Source organism: Cajanus cajan, chromosome 8, assembly GCF_000230855.2.
Source record: "Cajanus cajan strain Asha chromosome 8, NIPB_CcT2T_4, whole genome shotgun sequence".
Classification (NCBI taxonomy): Eukaryota; Viridiplantae; Streptophyta; class Magnoliopsida; order Fabales; family Fabaceae; genus Cajanus; species Cajanus cajan.
In genome coordinates this window covers 4,566,244-4,583,895 of record NC_138524.1, presented here as the reverse complement: position 1 = coordinate 4,583,895, position 17,652 = coordinate 4,566,244, and the positions used below count along the sequence as shown (strand labels likewise).

Below are 17,652 nucleotides of genomic sequence, written 5' to 3'. Positions count from 1 at the left end.
GTATTTTTAGATAAATATATTTTGTTAAAGAGGAGATAAAAGAGAGCGTATTAAGTTTGAATTATTAGTTATTATTAAAAATAAGAATAAGAATTAGAAATCGTCAAAAAACTCAAAATCCATTTTTTTTTATGCATTGTCAATTTATGATTTAAAACTATTTTTAATACCGGTTTATGGTATAAAACCAATGTTGAAGTTAAATCTGTTTTAAAAACATTTTTGAACCATAATCTGTTTTTAAAAAATTCAACTTTTTTTTAAAAGATTATAGATATGGATTTTAAATTCAAACCTTACCCACCCCGCCCCTATTTAAAATTAGTTTTGTACTCCAAAACATATTATGGTTTACATTGAATTTTAAAATGATTATGGTTTAAAATTAGTTTTAAAGTCAGATTTTGTTTTAAAATTGATTTACAGGTTAAAATCAGTTTTAAATTTTAAAATAAACTTATGCTTCAAAATCAATCTATTCAAAAACTAACTTTTAAACTAAATTGGCTTTCAATAATAAAACTGGTTTGAAATCAGTTTTAAAGCTGGTTCAAAACGTCCAAACCCATTTGTTTTGTTTTGTTTTGTTTTTTTAATATGGATATTGATTTTGAATGCAATCCATTTAAATGGACATGGTTTGGATTTTGAAAAATCCAATCATGCCAAGGCTCAGTAATGTTGGTATTGGACTTCAATGGAGGAGATCCAAACCTCATCGCCAACACCTCTTTAATTCCATTCGTTAATATCAAAATCGCCCAATTAATATAAGAAGCATACATGAAATTAACTCTTATTTTAAAATTGATCTCAACTATTATAATCGGTTAATTGAGGTGAACATGAGCAAAGATGTAATCCTCAATTAAAATTTAATTGGATTAAGTCGTGTTTGTATATTTTTTTTAAACTCAATCTAAATGGGTTGAATTAGATTAATCAAATTAACATAATTAAATTTATTTATTTATTATAAAAATTTAAATATTTCAAACAAAGATATAAATTATTTAATACATTACTATAAATATAATATTATCAACCTATAAAGCAGACAATAATACAACTTAAAAAATTTATTAATTTGTTACATTATTATCAATTCAAAAAATCAATATTTATTAATACAAAATAAAATTTAAAATTAATATATTATATTATTACAATATTATCAACTTAAAATACAAGATTCGTAATTAAAAAAGAGTAAAAATAAATATTATTCTAAATAAATAATAATTAAACATTATTTATGATTATTATTATATATGACCAGGTCAAGTTGGATAACAAGTTACAAACACAACTCAAATTTTTATCAAGTTAAATTAAATTGAATCTAACTTTAACATTGAAAAAATCTAATTCGAACTCATTAGGTCAATTTAAATCAGTTTAGATTGGTGAATTACCTATACCTACTTGCACCCCTAAACATGAGCAACTTTCAACCATCCATATACCAAAAATACTCTCCCCACTCCTTTTATTTGCCTTTTCGATCTCTCATGGTCACAACACTTGAAACGACTTCTAAAAACGTTATTGGTTTTTAACACTTTCTACTAAATCTTCTTAAAAGAAAACTATTTTGTTAACAACCTATACACAAGATTAAAAGTATGAATCAAAGTCACCAAAATACTAATTATTTATCATTGTATAAACGTAAAAATTAAATTTGAACCTGCAATAAACATCCAACCTCAACCTGATTTTGACAGAGAACACTTACTAAAACGTGTGAATCAAAGTACAAGTTTGGGGTGCATACCTAGGTTCTCAAATCCAAACAAGGATTAGCTACCTCGAACTTCACAATTATAAATGCTAGATCAAACCATTCTATGAAAGTCAACTTTCAATAATAGCATAAGTTTGAGGAAGAAGAACATACAATTCTCATTAATTAATGAAATTCTACATCAATTTGACAAGAATTAACATTTTCAATCTCTTTAAAATATATCCTGCAATCCTGTATTCAATACTCTGTTTCCAGGACACCATCAATAAGACCAAACTCCAAAGCCTGCACAGAGAAAAGGCAATAACATAAACTATCCACTTAGATCAAACACTTTTAGAAAGTAAGACAAAAACATAATAACAGCCTGCACTGAAACTACCACACCTAAACAATCTCCTCGCAGAAAATAAACAAATTACTATTTAGATTAGAAGCAACAATGGTGTTTTCACGTTTTAACATGCATTAATTCTATAGACTAGTTAAGTGAATTACTGGTAAAAAATAACAAAATATCCAAGTTAAATTGAGACATTTACTCCTGTCCATCAACTTAAACTTCTTTTCCTAAACTTAATTTCCTATTGGAAATACGTCAATTGTGAATTCGGTGAGAACTTTTCCAAAATTAAATAAACTTATTTCACTGCTATGGAAGTTAAACAGCTCTCGTTACCTCAGAAACAGACAGAAAACGGTCCCTCTCAGTGTACTGTTGCACCTTTTCCAATGGTTGTCCAGTAAAAGCACTATACATCTTGTCAATTTTCTGTATTCCAATAGAAGGAATGAGGAGGGACTTAGGCATGGCATTCCAAGAACTGTCCAATAAATTATGAGTAGAAAAAAGCCACGGAAACTGGTGCATGTTGTGAAGAAAATATGTAAGTTGAACTTTTTAGTTTCACACACATTGCAAATTGTAACTCCAAGAGGCTTAGTATAAGATATACACTTTTCCAGCAACAGTCATTCCAAGAGACAGCAGACAATAATGAATTGAGAAAATCAAACCACCTTATTGCCCTTCTATCAGTTCTACGATTGTCACAAATACAAGTGCCAAAGTTACGAGTTACCATAAAAATAAAAAATTACAAAAAAATTATTTTCTGCATGAACAAGTTCATAGGAGCATTAAAGTTGGCCAGCAAACATTAGAATTGTGCAACTCAAAGGAAGAAATACTAACATGGCGAGATTGAACAGCTTCGTTCACTTGGCGTCTGACATCCTCCACGTGACCCTATAATGAGGTTAAGAACGATCAGAATCACAATGTCTATTGTGTATCGACCAAAGAAATCCACATATTGCCCAAAAATAGATCTTGTTACCTATCTATTATTTTTTTTTGTAGTACTGTGTGAAAATAAAGAGTAACTTTATTTCATTAGTTAATCCATCGATGCATAAACATTCAACAATTAGCTTGGAAGATGACTTCAATCATAACATTTATGTTGAAAGAAATCTAACTTTAGAGTTTAGGCAATTCATTGCCATTTGCCATATAATATCAAAGGGCTACTTAAGAGAATAAATAGAGCATCAGCTCCAATCTCAAGTCTGGATATTCATTTCCTCCAGTTTTATAAAGGTTTGTAACTTCTACAGTGTGTTTGGTAAAAAGAAAGTGTGTTGAAAAGAAGTGAAGAGAAATAAAGAGGAAATAGAGCAGAAGTTCAGATTTTAAATTTATTTAATAGCGACAGATAAAAAAAAGGAATATATATATATATATATATATATCACACTTCTTCAATTTCTTTACACTTCCACACAACTTGCAAACCAAACAGCCTATCTACAATAACTTCATTGCATTTCTCCTCTATTCTGCTCTCCTTCTCTTCCACCAAACACAGCAGTAAAGAGGAGGAGGAACATGATGTGTTTCATACCACTTTGCTCATATACTAGATGGTGCAAAGACCAAATTTGTCATAACTTAATATTATTATTATTATTATCCTCTTCCTACGTTAAAACAGTATAGGATATTTTTCCCATTTCACGACTTCTCAGATTCTGTAATAAAATTTCAGAAGTTTGACTCTTACCCCACATCCACTCTGTGGTTGATGTATCATTATGCGGGCATTTGGCATTGCATAGCGCATTCCCTTCTCCCCACCAGCAAGGAGAAGTGCTCCTTGGCTTGCAGCAACTCCAAAACACACGGTACCAACCTTGGGCTTTATCTGAAAAATGGAATCACCAAATTCTTTCAGGGTAGAAACATTGGCAACAAATAGGGAATTAAACTATAAAAGAAGGAAACGTAAATGGAATCAAAGTGAGCGTCTGTGTATTGGAAGGGGTGACAAAACCTTGATCTTACCCAAGACATACAATCATAAACTGCTAACACTGAATATGTGCTTCCACCAGGGCAATTTATATATATCTGCCAACACAAGAAGCTCAATATAAATCTCATTACATGACTGAATGAAAGTAACGTAACAATGTCAAGAAAAAACAAACCAGTATATCTGCATTTTCATCAATAGTAGCAAGAGTCACAAGCTGTGATATAACTCTCTGAGCCACTTGTGAATTGACTGGCTGTCCTATGAATATTATTCGATTCCTAAACAAAACAGATGAGAGATCAAGAGGTCCTCCAGGAGTCATCACTGCTGGTGTTATTGCTGGATTCCCCTTCTTGGCTTCAATTGCACCATAACTACAAGTAAACTGGAACATCAATAAGTTGTTTATCCATTCACCAATGGTTAAAAAAAATGCAGACAGAGCACTAAATTCATGTCTGTGAGGGAATAATTTTGAGTTCAACATGAAAAAGTACCTAAAAAAAACTAATCAGAAAAAAAAAATCTGTGGTTTAGCTACAGCAAAACTTGAAGAGATTAACTGTATAGATAGGTCATGGTGCCTATAGCCATGCCACTGTTTATCAGCTGAATGCAATAGTAATATTTCACGATGCACTCCTTTACAACCTAATTCACCTATATACAGATACACTTCTCAAAATCCAGTAAAGAACAACAGACAAATCAGGCCCTGAACAATGCAAATGGTCAAAAATAGACATCCATAAGCACCCTACAAAACAACCACATAATACACGGAGCACTTGAAGAAGGAGGTGAACATTTACCTTGTACTGGCATCATAGATATTTTTCTCATCCAGTTTTAGAGGAAGGCCACGGCTTTTACTTGATAACCCTGCAGATAAAACAAAATATGCATATGATACATGCTTTATTGTACAAATGCAAAGTAGTTCGAGTTCATAACTCATAACCTTAAAGTAATAGGCAAACAAAAAACTGTAGTTTAATTACTTTTTTTGCTCCTATAATTTCATGAATTTTACCTTCTAGTTCCTATAATTAAAAACATTCCCTTTTAATCCTATACATGTGATTTTTTGTTCCTTTTAGTCTTTATAGTTGCATAAATTTTTCCTTTTAGTCCCTATAAAAATAGGCGACAGCTGACAGGAACTAAAAAGGTACTAAAATGGCACGTATAAAAACTAAAGCGAAAAGCCTTTAACTATATGCAACTATAGGGACCAAAAGGATAATTAAACCATAAACCGCTTACTTGTTATTAGGATTTAATTTAGATTCACAGATAGTGCAAGGAATTTTAATTTATGGATGAACATAAGGAACCTGTGCTACAAGTGAAAACCTTGGTCACTACAATAAGGTCTAACTATGTGCTAATTAGTGGAATTGTGGTAAAAAAAAACAAAAATGAAGTCTCGATTAAATATTTTAAATTACGCAACACAGCTTATTATCATAAAACTAGACCAATTACACTCGAATATAGGGTTAACACAACCAATAGAAAGTGATACATACACCCAAAACGATGTTAAACTATCACGCATAGAAAAGTCAACAAATTTCGAATTGAAGCCAGTGAAAAAGTAGTTAAATTAGAAAGTTACCAACTTCTGATGAATGGCCATATGGGCTTGGCAAAGAAGAAGCTACCGAGCACGAGTTTCTGGTAAAATGGAAACTCAAATTTTAGGTTCTGAAAAAACAATTGGAGAAAAGTGAAAGTTGCATTGGGTAATATGAAAAATGAACCTGCGATAAAATAGAAGGCGAGAGGGACTTCTCGCGCGAGAAGCGATAGTGAAGCTAGCACTCGCAGGCACTGATAAAGCTTGAGCTACCATTGTTGAAATTGAGACTTGGAAACATGGTGGAAACAGAGATACCAATCTTTTATTCGATCCCATAAAGACCCACGCTTCTGTTTCTCGAAGCCCATTGGATCTCAATGTCTTTCCTGGGCCACTTTTGTTGTGGCCCGTTTTGATGCTATTGGATCTCAATCTATCATTGTTGTGGCCCGTTTTGTTGCCCCTTCTGGACCACGTAGGCAAAAAAAGAGAGAATGTTATGGTGTGTTTCTTACAAAAATAATTATTTATTATTTTCAAAAGTCATGCAATACAAACACAAACTTGTAATCATAAAAACGTGGAACACTGCCGTAAGCATCCGGTCTCACTTGATCCATCACATCACATCACCGATTCATCAATAAGTCAATCTTAGGTAGTGTTTGTTTTCGGAGAAATACTGTTCACGAGCAAAGAAAAGCGTAGATTGTGTGTGTTTGTTTCCCGTGATTTGGAACGAAAGAAAGGCGAAGAAAAGCGAGGAGAAGCACTGTTGCTCTCCTCGCACAAAAGGGAAGAAAGGAGCTGAAGCCACGTAGGATTTGTGAAAATCCGAAAATGCCCCTCCCATGCATGTGCCATGCAGCAGCGGATTCACGTTTACGTTCTCCACGGACTGGTGTTGATTCTCGACGTTGGGTGGCTGGTGGTGGCTGGTGGGTGTTAGTGGTGAGTGATTGTGGACGGAGGTCTTCGTTTGATCATATACGAAGGAGCATAATCGATTATGGTTGGTCACATAATCGATTATGGCCTTGCATAATCGATTATGATTATGGGTGAGGCATAATCGATTATGCAAGGCCATAATCGATTATGTGGCCAAGCATAATCGATTATGCAGGGTATTTTTGCTGCCAGTGGAACCCGGAACGGTCCCGGAACGGCCCGTTCCAAAAATGCATGTTATGAGAAAAATGCGAAAGCAGAACGGGACGTTCCACTTTTAAAACGGGCCGTTCCACTTTTGGAACGGGCCGTTCCACTTTTGACCTTTGCGGAGTACTTAATAACCCTAGAACGGGCCGTTCCACTTTCGGAACGGGCCGTTCTGGGCACATTAATTTGTTATTAATGTTTAATACGTTTATATATATATATATATAATATTAATATTTAATATATAATACCTTAAATTAAATATAATTATTTAATATTAATATTTAATTTATATATATATATATATATTAAATATTAAATATTTAATATATATATATATATATAAATTAAATATTAATATTAAATAATTATATTTAATTTAAAGTATTATATATTAAATATTAACATCAAAAAGTGAAAATATAAAAAAAATAAAATAATACATGTTTATAAAATTATAATAATAACACTTTCATAAACATTACTAAAATAATGTTACAAAATATAATTATCATAATATATTTTGTTATTATTATTTATTATTATAAATATTATTATTTTCATTTTTATTAATTTTAATATTATTATTTATTATAATTAATATCATTATTATTTATTATGATTCTTATTATTTCTCAAATATTTATTCTTATCATTATTTATTATATTTTTAATAAATTATACCTATTAATATAATTTTATTGTAATTATTATTAATTATAATAAATAATATTATACTCAATTTTAATCTAAGGGTAAAAGTGTAAATTATATATTCATCTCTTAAATTTTTATTTTTTTATCTATCATTAAATTTAAAATCAAATATTTAAATTAATTTATTTTTAAATTAATTTTTTATAATTTTTTTAGTTAAATTTTATATATTTATCTTTTAATTATAATAATTATAAACTTTTTTTAACCTAAGGGCAAAATAGTAATCTTTCACAATTATCAATTAAAAAATTTATTTTTATCTATCATATCAATCATTTCATTCACAAACTTTCACAAACTTTCTCTACACTTTCCACTCACATTCCCTTAATCCAAACAACCTCACTTTCTACTCACTTTCCCTTCAAATCTCTCCTTTTCCACTCCCCCTTTTCCATCCTCAAATCCAAACAAAGCCTTAGTGAGTTAACAAAAAACAAAAAAAGAGTTTAATTCAACCAAGAATTAATGAATTAAACGACTTGTTTCATTTTATTTTAAAAAAATTATATTTTTTCTAATATTTAGTCATATTTTTTTAAATATTTGTCCAGTCAAATTTATTTTTAGAAAAAAAAATTAGTATTCAATCACACAATCTCTTCTTTTTTTTTTTAAATTCTTTTCTTTTTCTTTCACAAAAATAAGTCTTTGATCTAATATATAACTCTCTCAATGTGACATTTGGTTGAATGAATAAATAGATTATGAGTTTTTATTTTTTTTTAAAATAAATTATGAATTTTTAATTCTTTTTTTTGTATAAGAGAGTTGTAGCATTTTATATATATATATATTTTTAGTGGACTTATGAGTCAACTAGACTCACCTAACTCATCACGGATTCAATTTTAGATGAGTCAGATTCTAAATAAATCGGTTAAATTATCCACAATATATTAAAAAAAAAAATTTAACGTAACTTAATTCAAATTCGTGATGAATTGAATTGATTCATATTATAACCCATTTTAATAATTCTAAGTGTAATTACGCGTTAAAATCAATGAAAGATCCGTATTATTTTTTTTTAAAGAATTGTATTATCAAGGAAAAATTGTTGAAAATTTTAAATCATGTGTGACATTACTGGACCAACCGACATGAGTTAAAAAACTCCATCATGAATGCATTATTAAACTTACCAACATGTTTTCAAAGTGACAAATTCAAAAGGTTTTCGGTATATATTTAAAGAAGTAATAATGAGGTGGAAAGCATATCATCCCGCAATATATATCGAGAGCATTTTTTTATTAGAACAATTCATTTTGCAGTTTTAAAAAGAGTTGTTTATCTATACATTATATTAAAAAAAATAACTTAATACGAAATGTTTTGTCTTTTCTTATTTTATTCAAAAATTTAAATTATTTTTTAAGTACCGAAATTTCACTAATTATATGATGGTTCATTTTTTTATTTATCTTTCATAATAAATAACTGCAATCTTTTTTTCATATTTATAAACAAAATTCATAGAGACACTTTTGTTTTCATAAAGACACTATTTTTCAACACAAAATACATATAACCACGAAATACCTCAATTTTACTAATATAAATTATAATTTTTAATGAGTTTTAAAAATTTGTGAGATGTAAGACACATTTTAAATTAAAAAAAAATGCATTGATGGAAGAAAAAAAATGTTGAAATTCTTAAAATTTCTTGACATTATAAGATCCATCAAGAATAAATTAAACAATTCTATAATTACACTAATAAAGATGTTTTAACATTTTTTTTTCCAAAACGACATTCAAAAAAAAAAAATCAGTGTTTTTGAAGGAATTAATAATGAGGTGAAAAGACATATCATCCCTCCCTTTTAAAAAACAGAAATAGAGATGTGAAGTCTTAAGAATGTAGTTATGGAGAAACTAAATGTTACATAATTAGTTTGTCAAATAATAATTTTCTTTACTTATATGTCTTATTTCGGTTATATCAATAATTTTATGAAAGACAATTGTCAAAACTTAGAAATATTAGATAAACTGTGCAATAACAAGCAAAGTAACACAAATAATTAATTTTAGGAGGAAGGATATAGTTGTTAAGGAACTTCTTTATATAGAAATTTTGGAAAGTTAAAAAAAAGACATTTGCATTACTTATAAAAATTAATTAAATCAATAAGAAACAGACTCATATTAATTTATGATATTATTTATAAATAGTCTGTAAGTATCTTTATTAATGTTGATAAAGTCTTAAGGCACTATGATAAATCTCAAAATCTATCTCATCTAAACTTTTTCATAAAAAAAAAAATACCTGCATTAATTATAAAACACAAACATTAATTTTGGGGTACATGTGTTTGATGCATTAAGAAGGCTTACAAGCAAAAACATTGTTTCCTAGCTATCATCGTTTTATTTTCATCTTTGTTGTCATCCTATGGAATTCATCATGATCTTAATTAATGTTATTTTTTTTTGTTACTATTCATCGTTATCTTTATCATCATGCTTTCATGTCTTCTTATGATTATTATCTTTGTGTTACTTAATTATTGTCATGATGCTCTTTGCTCTACCATGCAAAAGGGTCCACTTTGATCCAACGATTCACCAAATGTTGTCTTATCTTCTATTCTATTTTATAAAATAATATATATATATATATATATATATATATATATATATATATATATATATATATATATATCCTTTTTGTTCCTAAATGAGATATATTTAATATTTTAATTGATTATTTTGTTTATATTGCAAATCCTACTCATGCATCGCACCTTATGATTATATAATATAGGATTTACCCCGACAGCTGTACAAAAAAACCTAAGATATGTTAATTGAAAATAACAGTAGTTATATAATATAGGTTTTAGGCCCAATCAGTAGTATCAAAAGAAAGGTCAGGGGTTCGAATCCTGCCTTGTGTATACAGGTCGCGTTAAATCTTGGGACCAGCTATCCCACTTTTTGAGGTGCCTCCAACGTAGCGAGGAGATTAATCACTGTTGTCGGCGGTGGATATTTCAAGAACGAACCTAAAAAAAAAAAAAAAATTCTATTCATGATCTGACTATGCTTACACATGTAACACTTTTCACAACTAAAACATTTATGGTGCCATACATATGTAGCACTTTTCACGACTAAAACATTTATAGTGTCTTACATATGTAGCACTTAATAATGGATGTTGTTATAGATTGGGCTAATGGCCCAGTCTATATGGCGGAATGTATCTCACCATATAAGGTTCAGGGTTGACTGAAGTCAATATTTAGGTATAAAGTTTCTTTAAGATACGTTTATGTATAATTAGTATTACACAAGCAAAATGTTTATTATATAAAATTAGAATTTATAATAAATTGTACATAAATAAATACTTTAAACATTTTTTTTATAGATTTATGATAAATAATTTATATTGTGACATAATTTTTTTAATTATTGATAATTTATTTTAAAATATTAAAATATAATTTCTATATATATAATAAATAAAAATTTAAAAAATTTAAAATTAAAAGAATTCTTAAAAAAAACTTGTCATTAAAGAAAAGTCTCTAAAAAAATACTTTAGTTAAAATGAAACTCTTAAAATACCCTCACACAAAACAGCAGTTTGTGTTTAATATATAAAATAAATATTTTAGATTTATTATAAAGAATTTATATTGTAATATAATATTGTTTTTATCTATTAATAATTTATTTTAAAAATAAATTTGAAATAAATAAAAAAGTAAAGAGAATTCTTTGAACTCTCTCGTTAACTAAAAATTTTTAAAAATATTGTCGTTATAAATAAGTCCTTAAAAAATATTCTTACACAATATAATTACTTTTGTTTAATTAAAAATCTCTAAAAATGTTCTAGTTAAAATAATTTCTTAAAAAATATTTTTACACAAGATAATCATTTAGGTGTTTGTATTTAATATACAAAATAATCGTTTGTGTGTTTGTGTTAATATATAAGAGCATTATATTTAATATATAAGGTTAGGTATATTGCATGTCCACTTCCAATAAAACTTATATCTTTATACTGATATTGGGTATTATTATTCTTTTGAGGCCATAGTTCCTTCACTCTAAATCCAGTTCATTCTTAATTCTTTCAACAACAAAAATTGTTTATGCTTTTATTGCATTTGTACATTAATAAAATTGTTATTGAAGATTTTAATATTGAAGTATCGTTTTATAGGAGTTCACCCGTTTTCTAGGATGTCTAAGCAACAATGGACTTGTGGCCAACCTCGTGAGATTTCATATTACATCTATAAGTATTTCAAAGTTAATACTCAAGAGTTTAATCTATACACCAACTTTGATCATTTCGAATTAATCAGGAATCTATATTCATTAGATACAATATTCCTCTCCATCTCGAATAGATCAAATATAAGTACTTTTTGAAATGAGTTAATATCCATTTGTTGAAGATAATAAAAGCTTCATGTATGCAGGAGCTGAATGGCATGTTATTAGGACAAGTATAAGGGGAAGATCCAAAAGTCTATTGTATTATGTGAAAGAATTTCATGACTAAAGTATTTTATTGTATATTTACAACAATACACCTTAATTAAGTTTACAGGTAGTTCTTTCTTGGTGTAACTCTCGATCGCACTAATTGTTTGTTTTTGGTACAAACTATTTGTCATGATATAAACGACAAAAAAAGTTGTCCCAAAAACTACTCCATAATCACGATTAGATTTCCCTCATAAGATACGTTCTCAGATATTTTAATTAATTCTACAAGCCCTTATTCTTTTTTCTTCCCCTACACGACGTGCCTCTTGTTCATGCAGAAAATAAGAAACAAACAATCATACAAACACCAATAACAAGTTTTACATTATTTAGCTCCACACAGAGCACTTATTTTAGCAATCAAAGAAAACCCCAAACATCAAAGTTCAAACAACCCTAAGATACACATTTAAGATAAGAGTAACGATTCAGTCCGAATCTAAAAGAAGAGTAAAACACTTTCACAAACACTCACTTATTACCACTTTTTTTAATTTTTTTTTATAATTAGAAATCACAAACTTTATAAATCTTCAATGAATATGCCCCGATTTGCATTTTCAAAATTTGTGATTTTGAAGCGAGAGGAAATAGAGGAAGTCTGAGTAGTATTTCTGAAACTAAAATCACATGGTTGCAGAATCATGAGATTGGAGTTTGGGAACAAAGATGAGGTTATCTGCTGGAAAAAAGTGGCACACAGAGGAGGTTCCAGGTTGAATCTTGAGAACTTGGAAGGAAACATGGCCACGCCCCCATTGTGACGTGTCCATGTGACAAACAGCCATAGCATCCAGCCTGTCCCCGTTTTCACCAGCAAGTGAGACCCTATATATCTTGTTCTCACTTTCTTGACTGTGGCAGTAAAAAACAGCATAAGGATAAGGCATGGTGTGGCACGCCACCATCTTGGGAGCAATGATTTCCATGATGTTTTCTAAGATAGTGTAGTTTTGGAAAGTGATACTTGATTTGGTTAGGTGAGAGGTGGCAAAAACATTGAGACCAGATTTTGAGCCAAGGATGGTTTGAGTGAAGTCAAGCATGGACTCCAAAGAGGTGGCACAGAACTTGACCTCTCCTTTGATGGGTTTGCTCTCACATTCACTAAGGGTGTCTTGCATGGCTTTGGCTTGTGGGGAGTGTGGAGTGAGAGAGAAGAATTTGAGAAGGTTTGGGAGTTGGTCGAGTGAGAAAGGGAGTGGCTCAGCTTCTTCCCTTGGCCACAACTTGGGGGAGGTTGAAGGGTCCCTCTTGGGGAAACAAACTGGCATTGTTTTTCCAACCTTCAAATCTTTCAGGGTGAAGAACACCATCACAGAAGGGTCCATGTGCATGTGGGAGTGACCATGTTTATGTTCTGTGTGTGTTGTTTGATGATCTTCATCCGAGGTTGCTTTCGCTTCCAAGAATTTGTTAATGTCAGTTCCACTTCCAACCAATTCCCTGGCTCTGATTCTACTGGAACACTACAAAATTTTAGCAAACAATTTGTCAATAATAGCAATAAAGTTCGAATCTAAAATCTGATCATACTATTTAAACTTTTTCGCACAGCGAAATGAAAGAAAATTAAAAGAAAATGATAATCTTTACAGATCTTAGTAACATACACTCGTTGATTAAAGAATTTAACAGTGAAATGAAACAAAGTTCCAAGTGGATGTACCATGATTATTAGTAGATGAAGAAAGAAGATCCAAGGACTATATTTTTGGGCCATGTTTCTGGTTGCATGCATTGAACAAACACTTTCGTAGTTTCGTTCACCTCTGTCTATAATGGCAGAAACCACAACCGAACTCCGTGTGGCTCAAAAATCAAAATAGTTCCAAGTAATAAATGGCTCACTCACCAATTAGATAAGATTAAATAAAACCAATTTCAAATAATCAGAAACATGTTGCGTATTTTCATCAGGCAAATTACTCTTCAGTCGAGGGACGGATAAATTCATATGATAGTGGCGGCAGTTGCTCACTAAAATTTTACACTTTTATATTTATTTATATATATATATATATATATAAATTATATTTTAATTTATTATAAAAAAATTGTTAAGTAATAATACACATTTTATAAAAATATGATATTTATTATTAAAAATTATTTTTACATATATTAAATATACAATCACTACAAAAATTATTGTATTTAACGGAGGTTATTTAATTGAGGTTATTATAACCCCTAGGAATGTGTACAGTTAGTGGAGGTTTTAATAACCTTAGTTAAATTATAGAAGTTTGATTTTAAACTCCAAGAAAGTGCCTAGTGTTCTTTTAGAAACTCCGGATAACATTCTTTTTAATTATTTTATTTTAATTTAATATGTTTAGATTAAAATTTCATTCCTTTTTTTTATTTCCCGCTAATTATTTTCCTTCCCTCTTAACCAACCCTCTTCAGACCTTCCCTCTTCCAACACTAAATTCCTAATCTTTTCTTCGCACACACATACGCATTCCCATTCAAGTGTTTTCTTCCTGTTTTTCCTTTCGTTTCCTAACCTTTTCTACAATAATTGAAACATTATCTGGTCAAAAGATATGAAAAGGCTCAAATGGGAAAATTGATGCATTTGTTTTCGGTATAGGCACTGGAAAACATCTGAAAGAGTAGAATCCAAATATAAAGGTTAGTTTTCTTCTCCTCCTAATATATGTTAAGGTACATTGATTGGGATACTTGATCAAGGGAACTTATCTCTGTTTTAGGCTATAATCATTCTCTTTCTCACTTATCTCTGTTTTAGGATATAATCATTCTCTTTCTCACGTATTCGATTTCTTTGTTTGTAACTAATTATTGTAATTTGGTGAGTTCTCGGGATTTTTCATGAAACAAGATTTCACTTTTTGTCTATTTCTTTGTTTATTTTTGTTTAAAGGGTCATGGTTTTCTTGCAATATAAATATGGAGCTATGAGTTTCAGATTTTAATTTTTTGGGTGTAGAGACTTTTGTTTATAAGTATAACCTAACGGTGGATACTTTTTGTATCACCTTTTTCTACCAAAATAGGACTGCCCTTTATTTATTTTTAATTATTATTCTAAAATTATCCCGATTTAAACAAGTTCAATGTGTGTTCTTTTAAATAAAAAAAGCAATGTGTTTGTTTCTTCCATAACCCCTATTTAAACAAGATAATTATGTAGTTTTTACTCTAAATTTTTAATTCCATAAATAATTTTTAGCTCTCTTTTGGAATTGAAATTCTAGAAGTAAATTTAACATATTATGGAATAAAATTTGCAGCAGTGACTTAAGCTTAGAGGGGTAGGTTTCGAATATTAATATATTATTAAAAAGATGTAAATATAAACTATAATGACATTTTTTGTATGTGATTATATGTAATATTTTTTGTAATAGTTATTTTTATATTTAATATGTTTAAATATATTAATATTTCATTTATATTTTATTCTATCGTGTCATTTCTTTCATTTTATGATAAAATTGTTTTAATTTTTTATTATTATTATAATATATTTTATTTTTTGACTGAAAGATTGATTACTTCTTTATTCATTAAAGATGTCATAATTTAGTTTATAAATATAAATTATTTTTTAATTTTTATTTTAGTTTTTAACCCTTTTAATTTTGTATATGTGTTGGTAGAAGAGGATCCAAATTAAAATGAATGAGAGTAATTGTTATATAAATTTTTTTAATTTTTTTTACTTAAACATATTTTTAAAAAATAAATATACTCTTATAAAAAAATAGGCATAAAATATTTTTGTTTTAAATGACCGAAAAAATTTAGAATAGATACAAAAAAAATAGTAATTATATTATCTTTATCTTAATAATTTATATCATTTTATTTCTCTAAAATTAAATAAGTCACTAAAAATTGCAACATCACACTTAAATATAATATCAGATATAAAAAAAAGAGAAATTATTACTCTATTTATGATAAAATTTTAATTTATAAAACATAGATATATTAAATTTTTTGTCACAAAAATATATTTTTTTAAAAAAAATTATAATATTTTTAATAAAAAAAAATTATAAAATATTTTATTATTCTCACTTAACAATTGTTTTTAGATCAGTCACTTTCGGTCCCTAATGTTTTAGTTCAATTGGTTTATTTGGGTTCCTTTATTATTATTAAAAGGTGTAATTTGGTATGTTTTAAAAATCAGTCGTGTGATTTTTTTTTTCCAATTGAAATTAACCACGTTAAATTTTTTTATACGTGACACAATTAAAAGAATGACATATGCAACTACTAAAAAAATATAACTTCGTTTGTATATGTTGATTGTTTGTTTTGATTTATTATACCATTTAAAGCGAAATTAGATAGAAAGTAAATATGGTCTATAGTCAACTAAGTATTTATAAAACATTATACGGTCATAATGTTATTTAAACATGTGTAAATACTTTAGTTTAAACATATGATTAGATTCATAAATATATTTTAGTTTAATATATTATTCGATTTATTAATTTTTTAAAACTTTCAATTAGATTTTTAAACTAAAAAAATTGTAAATAGATCTTTCAACTTTATATACTTTTGTGATTTAGTCTATAAAAATAAAAGAATAAAAAATTACGGTATATAAAATTTCACAAAATATTTTAGTATATATATATATATTAAAAATATTTATTAAAATTTCATAAACGGTTAAAAAATTCTTTAAAAAAATATAAAAAGTGAAAGATCTAACTATAATTTTGTTAGTTTAAAGATGTAATTAAACAAATTTTACAAAAAAGTTCAGGGACCAGATATTATATCGAGGTATGCATTTATAATGACATCTCACCATTCAAAAACTTTAAATATGAGAAAATATTTATTTTAATTTCTATATTTGTGAATAGAATTTAAAGTCGTGTAAATCCAGCGGTTGTATTAAAAGTATTTAAAAAAAAGAAACACGTATAATAAAGTGTCGGGGTAAAAGAAACACATGCTGAATGAATATACTATGAACCCATCCTGGATTGTCCAAATGTATGTTATTAATTATCGTCATGGTGCACTCTGCCTATCACAGGAAGCTCCAATGCAATTCACCAAATCTACTCTTCATTTCTGTACCAAATACTGTACATAGATATTGATTTGCTTTTACCGCCCAAAAATAATTTATTTAATCGAATATTTTTTTATTGCAAATCCTATTCATGCTACTTATTATAATTTTACTATAGGATCTGTCATAATCATCATGATCGGCTGTATCAAAATATAATCCTATAATATAATTAAAATAATAATTAAAAAAAAGTGTTAGAGAACCCACGGTGTGATTATATAATATTAGAGTTTTCCCAATCAAGTAATCAACGGTATCAAAAGAAAATCCTATTGTCCCTTCGGGGACATCCGATAATAAAGGAAAAGAAAACCCTATTCAAAGAACCACTAATTTGGCTTTACTTGTATACTTGTATGTGGCATACCACTTTCCACTAGTAAAATGACATTTATTGGTTTGCATGCGTAACACATTTATTGTGTGATTGATATTAATATATATTATTATCCTCATAATTTTTAAATTAACACTTTAATTAATAGTTTTAAGTCTGAGTTTTCTT

At 28.3% G+C, this 17,652-nt stretch overlaps 2 protein-coding genes across 2 annotated transcripts; both read right to left on the bottom strand.

Moving 5' to 3' along the window:
- Positions 1 to 1,696: 1,696 nt before the first annotated feature.
- On the bottom strand, positions 1,697 to 5,991 carry CLPP6 (CLP protease proteolytic subunit 6). Its single transcript, XM_020361764.3, has 9 exons — positions 5,838 to 5,991; positions 5,693 to 5,751; positions 4,884 to 4,953; positions 4,244 to 4,445; positions 4,098 to 4,163; positions 3,817 to 3,957; positions 2,946 to 2,999; positions 2,430 to 2,522; positions 1,697 to 2,035 (listed from the first exon to the last, which is right to left on the bottom strand). The coding sequence occupies exons 1-9, from the start codon at positions 5,927 to 5,929 to the stop codon at positions 1,988 to 1,990; spliced, it is 825 nt and encodes a 274-aa protein (XP_020217353.1). The 5' UTR covers positions 5,930 to 5,991; the 3' UTR covers positions 1,697 to 1,987.
- A 6,369-nt stretch (positions 5,992 to 12,360) lies between these two features.
- LOC109801620 (BURP domain-containing protein BNM2A) lies at positions 12,361 to 14,026 on the bottom strand. Its single transcript, XM_020362732.3, has 2 exons — positions 13,734 to 14,026; positions 12,361 to 13,533 (listed from the first exon to the last, which is right to left on the bottom strand). Exons 1-2 carry the CDS (start codon positions 13,803 to 13,805, stop codon positions 12,691 to 12,693), a joined length of 915 nt encoding a protein of 304 aa, XP_020218321.1. The 5' UTR covers positions 13,806 to 14,026; the 3' UTR covers positions 12,361 to 12,690.
- Between the last annotated feature and the right edge of the window lie 3,626 nt (positions 14,027 to 17,652).

Excerpts from the sequence above, each read along its gene's own strand:
- CLPP6 (XM_020361764.3), bottom strand. The coding sequence starts at position 5,929 with ATGGTAGCTCAAGCTTTATCAGTGCCTGCGAGTGCTAGCTTCACTATC. Across the intron at positions 4,954-5,692 it reads TGGCCATTCATCAGAAGTTG|GGTTATCAAGTAAAAGCCGT; the intron begins GTAACTTTCTAA and ends TTTTATCTGCAG. Across the intron at positions 2,523-2,945 it reads AAGCTGTTCAATCTCGCCAT|AAAATTGACAAGATGTATAG; the intron begins GTTAGTATTTCT and ends ATTGGAATACAG.
- LOC109801620 (XM_020362732.3), bottom strand. The coding sequence starts at position 13,805 with ATGCATGCAACCAGAAACATGGCCCAAAAATATAGTCCTTGGATCTTC. Across the intron at positions 13,534-13,733 it reads TTCATCTACTAATAATCATG|TGTTCCAGTAGAATCAGAGC; the intron begins GTACATCCACTT and ends AAAATTTTGTAG.